Here is a 10797-nt window from a genome sequence, read left to right as displayed (position 1 = left end):
CTCTGACAGCTCCGACTGACGGGTGACTGACACTTGGCTTAATGTGAGAAGGATGGAGAGCAAGGAAGAGTGGAGGGAGACACAGAGTAGAGGGAGCATGGGATGGATAAGAGGTACCTGTAGGGAGAAATGTGAAAAGTGTGATTGAAGAGGACAGTTTAAGGGAGATTAATAGAGATATAACGTTTAGGGGAGGCAGGGTGCAGGCATGAGATAACATAAAGGGTAAGAGAGCGAACTAAGTCCAGTCAGGAGAGGAGGAGAGGATGCCAGAAGTGGGGATAAACGAAGTGAAAAAATGTGCACAGAGTCACACTCACACGGGGACAAGGAGGGGCTGATCAAGAGAAAATAACGACTCACATCGAGAGGATTTCAGAAGCTTATCTTTATTTGCTCAAGATGGTTTGATAGTTCAAAGAAAGACATACAGAGAGAGAGAATATAGAAATATTCTTTTCATAAGGTCCCATTTTATACAACATCAGTCGCTGGGTCAGGTGTGCAACTTGGACAGATTACAGTAGATCAAAGGAAAGCAACACAAGTATATTTTTTCTTTCTTTTATATATTTATAACATAGAAGTCATGTCTTAAAAACAGCTAAATCAAACGTCTGTATTGACCCAACGTTACAAACTCTGAAGTGGTGCAAAAGCTTTCATCTAGCGATTTAACATAGAACAAAATGAGCTTAAAAAAGCATCAGGAAAGACGTGTGAGTGTGTGCGTGTGTGTCTGTGTTGGAGATCCATATAGTCCTGAGACAGTGTAAGCGTATACAGTATGGTTGTGTGTTTCATGTCAGTTAGTGTGTATGTGGACTGATAACACTACCGCTCCTTTGGGATTCCACAGCTCACAGATCAGACTGAACCGCTTCAGGGAATTTGGGACAAAGGGGATTTCTTGAGAAGAAAGCAACTTGTTAGTTAATTTGGCTGGCACATAAAATAAATATTCAAATCTTAACTGCCTTTAACAAAGCCCCCAACTGATAACAGCAGTAAGGTCCACACTTAAAGCACTAAAATGAAACATCCAAGAGTTTATTTGTCTTCAAACCTCTACATCTACGTTTTAGGGGGAACAGAGGTCAGTGTAGCGCGGGTCTGATTTGGCCTAGAAATGGCACCGCGCACAGCCAAAGATGGGGGAAAAAAAGGCAAACAACAGCCAGCAAAAAAAGAAATGTGTGCTCACTTCCTCCCGCTGTACGTAAACATGACTTTACTTCCTTCTTATTTCCTGAATTCATCCGTACCCTCCATAAATTCATTCAAGTGCAAACTCCATTCTTTGACAGTCTAGAAGCATGCATCATATACAGCTGCCACACTGTATATATGACTCATTTAAAGTATATAATGAGCTGAATGATCTCTGTCCTCGCTCTGGTTTTTACACTCCTGCATGTTGGTTTTGACATAAAGCTACATGACAGCACAGGTCAAGTCAAAGTGCACAAGATCAAAAGAAAAGAAACACGCAAAATGGAAAAAAAATAATAAAAGAACAAGGCAGGAAATGAGCGCCCTGTAGTTGTGGATGTTAAAACCCATGTCCTTTACCCCACATCCTCACCTCTTCCCACCCACGGACCCAAACTCTGATGCTGATGCTGCCCACCCCTGCTGGTGGGGCCCAGAGGGGCCGACGTGTCACACAGTGAGGGAGATGAAGCTGTTGTATCTCTGGATGTTCCTCTTGAGGATCTCTGAGCACGGCCCCAGCACACGCTCAAAGCGGGGCCGGTCCAGCTTCACACACTTGAGCGGACCACGAGCGACTACGGTGGCTGCCCTGGGACGGTTCAACAGCAGGGCGATCTCACCTGGAGGAGGAGGAAGGGGAGAGAGCAATCAAAATTAAATGTTTAAACATTTGAAATTAATTTAATCTCAGTATCAGTAATGTATCCCTGTGTAATACATCATTTTAGTGCATTCTATAAATTTGCGATGCAGTTGCGAGAAGCAGCAAATCTGTTTTTGGCACACAGTAAACTGACCCCAAAACAGCAAGAAGTTGTGGAAAAATACTGTATGCCAAAAGAAAGCAACGCACTGGAGAAAAAGATCAAGGTTGTTTTTATATTAGGTACGAATGATTTGTACCATGCCTGAGTACAATTGGCTCCGTCTCCACTCCCCTGCTGCTCTGCTTTCACATTAGTAATGCTGTTCCGTACCTGAATAAACCTGCCTCGTCATCTATGGGACATTTTTGTTCTTCTACAGTGTAGGAAAAGGTGCCACAGACGGACACCTCTGGTCCAGAGCAGCCAGCTGAAACTCTGCTCCTGGCCAGAGGAGGAGCCGCTTGAGACGGTTTAAAAACCGCTTAAAAACTCCTTGTAGTCACGTTACATAGCAATCCACTTCCTGTTTTGGTGCAGCTGGAGTTCACACTTGATTCGTACAGTACCGGAGTACAAATGAACTGCACATGAGACCACCTTTTCGGGTAGACTCAAGAACAGATCGACGTATGGTGCCCGTGTTCGCAGTGTTCACACTAATCAAACGAACTGGACTTTGGGGTCAAGTGTACTCAGGTCCGAGCCTAGGTCCCTGATGCGAAAGCCTGCTGATGCTGAGACTGTTCATTGGATGACAGTTTGCTTTTATTCCAAGCATTTTCACTCAAATTCTGATCTCTCGCATTTAAAAATAGATGGAAATCTACTTTGCTTCGAATTTGTCAGGCAAAATGCCAAAAAAGGTGGTTCAAGCTTCTCAAATGTTATTTGCTACTTTGCTTTGTCTCTTGAGCCCAGTTCAGAAGATTCGTGACGAGACGAGTTGAAAAAGGCAACTACTTGCAATGCAACGTTCTACAAACCTTCTGGTTCACACCAATGCTACTAGATGACACAAAAACGACCTACCTAACTACTACTACTTATACATTCGCAATTTATATTTACAATGCTAAATATCAGGTATATTTTTTGACCCACTCACCAAAGTAGTCAGAGGGTCCGAGGCGTCCAACCTCCACGTACTCCTCGTTGTCAGACCTACGCTGCAGAACAGAGGCTATTCCCTGGAGACAGAAAAGAAAAGGAGGGTTGGAGGAAAGAAAGGAGAGACAAGAGAAAGAGCAGGATGAGAGGGAGAGAAACAAAAGGAGGAGGGGGTGTTGGTGAAAAAGGGGGAGAGACGGAGGAAAGGAGGGGGGTGGGAGAGAAAAGGAGGAGTTATTTAGCGAGGGGCTGAAAATCGTCAGGAGGATTAAGCCGAGGAGAAATTCCTTTGCTTCATAAGAACACAGGTGCACGGGATTTAGCTCACTTTCCTGTGGGACGGACACCTGTTCTGTGGTGCGCGTATGAAGCAGATATTCCAACGGGGTGCGTGATACAAATTCTGATTGGTTCTGCTTTATTTCCTCCAGAGTGTAATAAATACAAACATCTAAGCCCGGTTAGAGGCTGAACTGACTCCTCAGTGTCTCCGTCACATAATCCCGTTTATCAGCACTGACCCACAAAATGGAAACAATGGTATTGTCCAAGACTAAAAAGCTCCAATATAGTCTCCCTAAATGACCCTAGAACACTAACACACCCCAAAACTTGCTCCAACAGCATATCGCTAACCCACATAGCCTAATTGCGCATTTGCAGACACACACAACCAGGCAACAATAACAGGGAACACAGACACAGATGGATTCAGGGTGAAACACAAACTTGCACGCAAATGCACATACACACATGCAGTGAGAAAATCAACAGCTGATGTCTGCTGGACAGACTGACTGGACTCCACGACCAACCTCGCTACGCATATTACCATCACCCCGCTGGTTGCTGTTGTGCGAGTGAGTGTGTGAGTCATCTAAAAAGTATAACGCAGGAAATTGATTTCCGTTCACTCTGCCCAACAGATGATAGCGGTTCATGCTGTCATATCTTGCAGCTGTTGACAAACTCTGTGTGTGTGAATGAGTGTATCCTCGAGTATTTATCTTTGCATCTGAGCTACGCACTAAGTGTTTGGAGCCCCGTATGCCTACATTAACATGTAACCTCCACACACTTGACAACACATTTCTCAAAAGCATGACTTTTTGTGTGGGGCGGAGCATGTGTCTGGCATGCGTATGTTTAGACAGAGGTAGAATATGTGTTTTAAATGTCGATGTCTAGACATTTACATGCACTCAAGTTCAGCTGTTAATTGGTAGCAGGTAAGAAATCAGTGGGGGAACTTCCCAGCTTGTCTTGGACCGCGTCGTAAAGCAGACTTGACCGTTCCAGCACTCTCCCTCTAATCCTTCTCTGCTCTCTCTGCTCCGTCTGCTGACCAGGCTAATAATGCTAAATATGAATATAATGAGCTTTAATGAGAACCCCAAAACGGCCAGCTCTTTACTGCGGGCACACAAAGGTGAGACTGTATTTCAGTGAAAGGGATATGTGTGTGACTTAGTGAGTTTGTGCTTGAAATGAACTGTGGAGAAGTGGGGGATACTGCTCAAGTAAGTGAGGCACAGCGTGTGAGAGATGACCAAACTGTCCCGTAATGACCATCACACACACACAGGAAAGTTGGCAGTGATACTGTAGCTGAGCGTGGCTTAAGGTGATATTGAGTGTTGGAGACTTGCTGACAAGTTCACGTAGAATCACTCCGTACAAATGATAAGAGGTTATCAGTGTTTTCTTACTTCTTCTTTCTTATGTCAGAAAATGACAAGTACTATCATGAGTATTGCTATAACAGTCCTTGGTGCTAACCTTGACACTGCAAAATATGCATACCTCGGTAAAAATGGCACTTCAGTCAGGAACAATTTAGTCAAAGAAAACTTTATTTCCATTTGCAGTACTATATTTGGCGGTATGGCTCTGTTCTGGGGCCTCTCTGCCTTTCCTAGGCCTACGCAGAAAGCCTCTTCCACGTGCCTCTCTGCCCTTCCATGTGCAAACAAGGAAAGCCTGAGGCAGAGAGAGCAAACCTCTCTGCCCTTCCATACGCCTACATGGAAAGCCTGAGGCAGAGAGAGCAAACCTCTCTGCCCTTCCATATGCCTACATGGAAAGCCTGATGCAGGGAGAGCAGCAGCAAAGACCCCCGGGAACAGAACAGAGCAGCGTCAATGACAAACAGAAATGACATTGATAAGTCAGACACAGCATGAAAAGAAGGAGCTGAGGTGGAGGCAGGTTGCAAAGCGGCTTGCAGAGGAAGCAGCAACAGTAGGCAGGCCAGAGCAGTTTAAATAGGACGCCCTGAATGAGATTTGCCAATTGGTTGCATAGAGAGGAATCATGTGATCTATCAGCTGACTCCTTTTCATCAATCAGCTGCTCCATCAGTGGTTTGGCTGTTTGAGATCAGCTGATGTAGCTGGGATGTGAGCTGAGCTTGACATTGTGTCCTGCGCCAACTAACGCTTTGCTCAATTTTTGGGGGCAGCTGTGTCTCAGGAAACAGAGCGGGTCGTCCACTAATTGAAAGATATGTGGTTCAGTCCCCGGCTCCTCCAGTCCGCATGTCAAAGTATCCTTATGCAAGATTCTGTACCCCAAATTGCTCCTTATGGCTGTGCCATCGGTGTGTGAGTGTGTATAAAACCGAGTAGCAGGTGGCATCATGTGTGGTCAAAAACATGTTTTGTGAGGTCATAGTGACCTTGACCTTTGAAAACTATAATCAAATTAATTCATCCCTGGGTCCAATTGGACCTTTGTGCCAAATTTCAAGAAATTCCCTCAAATTCCCTTCTTGAGATATTGCGTTCACAAGAATGCAACGGAAGTACGGATGTATGGACAACCTGAAAACCCGCGTTTTTGTTTTGTTTTGTTTTTTCTACTTAACTTGTGACTTTAATCTCAGAAAATACCCAAGTTTTTTTTCTCGGAAATGTATGACTTCAATCCCAAAGTTTTTTCTCTAAATATTACCCCTCTCCCATCACTGGATTTTATTCTATCTTTTACAATACGATGGTCGTAATATGCTGTCGAATATTCCTATTTACTGCTTTGGGTTTCTATTTTTTTAAGAAGCAAACTCTACCCTTAAAAAACTCGTATTCTGGCCTGTGGAAATATGTCCCTGTGGGAAAATTCTAGCACATTCTAACTTTATAATGACCTTTTTTTCTGATGTAACACGGCACTTTTAATTGGACTTTTATGGTATACACAAAAAATATTTGCACAACATTAGAGTGAGTTAGTGGTGAGTGTTACTTGGAAAGTGTGCATAATGGTGTGTGGTTTTAGTGGGTTTTAGTTTGATTGGACAAGCTTGACAGGCGCTGAGGTTTGCGGCCAAAATCCCAATCACTTGGTGACTGCATGAAATGTGTCTGATTCGGCCTAATGATTAAAGATTAGCCAGTCTCAGTAGCTGAAATGATCTCCCAGGACAGATATCTGAACTGCCCTGAGCACGAGGCAGGAGTCAGGTTATTTCCTGTGTCAGCTGCCCTGGGTTCTGATACTGCTCCAGACTGCTGCCTAACTCCTTATGAGCAGCAGCAGCAGAAAAAAGGCTGGTGTTTCACAGTTTGCTTTTGTGGCTGACTAACATGCTGCTATGCTGACCAGTGAGTCTTTTCATTGCATATGGGATGGCATTAAAACCACAATGTGGCCACACAGGAACAAAGAAATGAAATGTTTAAAAAGAACTCCCCACAGACGAGGAAGCAACACTATCATGTTTAGTCCAACATATACCCCCCAAGTGTCACAAACTGGGTTCTATTATTATAAAACATTGGTACATATTATCATCAGACCCAACAGTATCCATGGATTTAAAAGAGCCACCACTCATAGTTTACTGAAAAGGACGTAATCTTAAACCCCGTTTCCACCAAACACTTTCGGTATGGTACCTTTGGAACCAAGGCCCAATCCCATTTCTACCCCTTAAATCTTCCACTTGGTATTGAGTGCCCTCGTTTGCGAGATAACCCTTGATGAGGGAAGTGAGAAATATTAGGGTAGAGATCTTTCGCTAAGAAATGAGACACCACCGCATACGGCACGCGTAGTAGCGACGCAACATACTGGTAGTTGTTCAGGTTTGAAAATACTGGCTCAAGCGCTTGTGTTGTGGCGTGTGCTATTTTTATTCTTCTCCGTCTGATGAATCAACGGAGAACAAATGCTGAAAACAGGAGGCTCCTACGACGTCTTCTAGTTCTGACTGATTTTGTTCAGGTANCGACGTGCAGGCATATGTCACGTGTAGTAGCGATGCAAGATACCGGTAGTCGTTCAAGTTTGAAAATGCCGGCTCCAACGCTTGTGTTGTGGCGTGTGCTATGTTTATTCTTCTCCGTCTGATGAATCAACAGAGAAGAAATGCTGAAAACAGAAGGCTCCTACGACGTCTTCTAGTTCTGACTGATTTTGTTCAGGTAAGTCAATCTGTTTAAATATTTTGACACTGTGTTCAACCGAGTTGCTGATGAGTTTACGCTAGTCAAACCATCTGTTGTTTGTATAGCCTACATTCCGATCGTACAGTAACAAATTGTTTTCCAAGACTTGCCGAAGTTGCTGACTTCGCAAGGTGTTCTGAGAGATGTCATCATCCACTTCATTGAAAGTGTGGGTCGGGGCTCCCTTGGAATCTAGGGCTGGTTTTAAGTGTTGGAAACCACTTCTACTACCTCAATTCTGTTTTGGGACACCACTAGCCGTGAACGCGCACAAAGTGCAAGTGGGTATTTCTAGTGGAAGTGTGGGTATTGGGACAGGCCCCAAAAGTAACCCTTCAGACATGGTACCTAGACCCGAGCATTACCACAGCAAACAGTACTCTTTAATGTGGGCGGGGTTGTTGTCACTCACTGCTCCGTCCAGCACTCACTGTATTTCCTCATTACTGGTGACACAGATGGAAGTCTGCACCTCCTTTATCGTCCACAGAACGAGGCTGCACGCAGACATTTTCCTGAACAAAATAAAACAGGCTGCAGTGAGAGTCTCTCTCCATGGGATATTTAAAAATAACGGGTTTCTGCATTTCGTCCTTATCAGGCAAGCTCAGGGGTTTAGTGTGGGGAGCTTGAGTTTTTCCTATATTTTTCTTGTTCCCTGGTTCTTTCATTTGTGGGATATGTGACATCTGGTGCACAGGCTGTTATCAATTACTGAGAAACANCCGAAGTTGCTGACTTCGCAAGGTGTTCTGGGAAATTTCATCTTCCACTTCGTTGAAAGTGTGGGTTGGGGCTCCCTTGGAATCTAGTTGGTTGGTTCTAAGTGTTGGAAACCACTTCCACTACCTCAATTCTGTTTTGGGACACCACTAGCCGTGAACGCGCACAAAGCGCAAGTGGGTATTTCTAGGGGAAGTGTGGGTATTGGGACAAGGCCCAAAAGTAACCCTTCAGACCTGGACCCTAGCATTACCACAGCAAACAGTAGCCTTAAATGTGCGCAGGGTTGTTGTCACTCACTGCTCCATTCAGCACTCACTGTATTTCCTCATTACTGGTGACACAGATGGAAGTCTGCACCTCCTTTATCGTCCACAGAACGAGGCTGCACGCAGACATTTTCCTGAACAAAATAAAACAGGCTGCAGTGAGAGTCTCTCTCCATGGGATATTTAAAAATAACGGGTTTCTGCATTTCGTCCTTATCAGGCAAGCTCAGGGGTTTAGTGTGGGGAGCTTGAGTTTTTCCTATATTTTTCTTGTTCCCTTGTTCTTTCATTTGTGGGATATGTGACATCTGGTGCACAGGCTGTTATCAATTACTGAGAAACACACCCACGGCTGATTAATTCCTCCACACCTGTGCATACCCGTGCACACCTGTGAAATGGGTGGGGCAGTTTCTATTTAAGCTCAGTGTTGGAAACAGTGGTGTTGGACACTTTTGATGAAGCTCCAGGAGGACCGAAAAGATGTGAAGATTCTTACACATATTTCCATTTAAAACAAATTTAGTTTTAATTGTAATAAAGTATTTGGTTAACCAAAAAAAAGCCCTTAAGATTTCATTCATTTAAGGGTCCAGTGTGTAGGATTTAGGGGAATATATTGGCTGAAATATAATATAATAAGTACATTTTCTTTAGTGTATAATCACCTGAGAATAAGAATCGTTGTGTTTTCATTGCCTTGGAATGATCTACATGGGGAGCAGGTTCTCATCCACAGAGTCCACCATGTTGCACCACAATGTTCTACAGTAGCCCAGAACAGACAAATCAAACACTAGCTCTTGACAGGACCATTTGTGTTATCATAGAAAAAAGGTGAGCACATGAGTAGGTGCTAAGCAAATGGCCTGGGTCCGACATGGCAAACAGCATAGGAGAAACACTGATTTGTAACTTAAAGCTGCTTTATATGGTGTTTTTACCGATTTGTTTTGAAGAGGAAAAGACCTCTGTGGATAACTCAGCTCCTGGTTAAAACCTCCTGAACAGTGACTACTGAAGGAGTTCTAATCGGAGAAGTTTCAGCTGGTAGAAATCTGCAATCCTCACAGCTCGACACCACTAAACCTCCCTGAATTTGAGCCTTGAAACCTTGAAAATCAGAACACATCCGGTCACACATATCCGATGTTTTCAGCTTTTGATAAGTCACATGCTTCATGTCCGTCATGGTTTATCCACTGAGTCTGTTCCCACTGCACTTTTTTGTTTGTTTTTAACGTACCATGTGTAAAAAATTTTTTGCATTACTTTGACTTTTTTTTCCCAGCGTTTCCACTCAATTTTTTTGAGTGCAAACTGAAAATGTGCATAAAAACAGGAGGATGGAAACACAACCACAGATAGTAGTAGACACTGAGATTGTTCATAAAGTGACCAAATCCCATAAAATTATACCACTGTTGAATCTCACGTGTAAAAACTGCAGCGACCACTGTTATTGGACCTCTCATCACACCACACCAAACAAGCGGTCTGAGTACAAACGTGGCAGAAAACAGAGATGTGAATGGGGAGAGCATGAGGAGGGACAAGGCATCGAAGCTCTTGTGTTTACAACCAGTTGATTCCTCTCCTTTCCATTCATGTCCAAACAAAGAAAGTGAGACAGTGCAGCGCCGCCAAGTACAGTAGTTCCTTCGTCAACAGGCCTCTCCTGGTGTGGTCCAGATAACCATCGCGTACTGTACCACCCCAGGGGCAGTGCTCTGCTCCACAGATATTTCTTTTATAAACAATGAAGATCCTCCTAACAGTGCAGGGCGCGAAGGACTGGCAACAACACAAGATAGTAGAGGAGAAAAGACAGAGAGGAAGGGAAGACAAACAAGTGTGAATGAATGAAGTTGTAGAGAAACAGAGTGACGAGAGAGGAAAAAGTAGCGCGAGCCAAATCATCACTGCCACTACTTGCTGGTCAGATAACAGTCTTCACAGTCCTTAACCAAACCGCACATTCACACCCACTCGTACGCATACCTAAACATATATACAACATGCAGAGCGTGGCGAGTCGGCTCGTGGTGACATGTCAAAATGTAGCATCTTGTAGGAAATAACAACCAGCAGGCACAGAGCGAGAGAGGCACAAGCAGAGATGGAGGAAGAAAGGTGATATCCTGAGTAGCCTGTTCACGAGGCCACCCAGCACCAGCAGTGTCTGCACCTTCTCACTTAAACGTCAACACACACACACACACACACACACACACACACACACAAGAAGCATAAGGGCGGCTTCTCAAAGAGAAAATGACAAAAAAAGGGGGTCCCACCACACGAAGACCTGTTGATCTTTACCTTTGTTCTTATTACTGTATGCTTGCACTCAGCAGTGTCTTTATCCATTAACTGCATTGATCTTCA

General features: G+C 44.1%; 1 protein-coding gene across 2 annotated transcripts in view; it reads right to left on the bottom strand.

Annotated features, from left to right (window-relative positions):
* Window positions 1-382: 382 nt before the first annotated feature.
* Window positions 383-10797, bottom strand: part of prkar1b (protein kinase, cAMP-dependent, regulatory, type I, beta) — a 108451-nt gene continuing 98036 nt past the window's right edge. For both annotated transcript variants that reach the window (XM_050069509.1, XM_050069510.1), the window contains 2 exons: window positions 2968-3049; window positions 383-1835 (listed from right to left, as the gene is read on the bottom strand). In XM_050069509.1, coding sequence (XP_049925466.1) covers window positions 1663-1835; window positions 2968-3049 — 255 coding nt within the window. In that variant the 3' untranslated portion in view covers window positions 383-1662. The remainder of the gene's footprint in view (window positions 1836-2967; window positions 3050-10797) is intronic.

This window comes from Epinephelus moara, chromosome 18 (assembly GCF_006386435.1).
Source record: "Epinephelus moara isolate mb chromosome 18, YSFRI_EMoa_1.0, whole genome shotgun sequence".
NCBI lineage: Eukaryota > Metazoa > Chordata > Actinopteri > Perciformes > Serranidae > Epinephelus > Epinephelus moara.
Note: the sequence above shows the minus strand (reverse complement) of the source record. Positions and strands in the feature narration are given on the sequence as shown.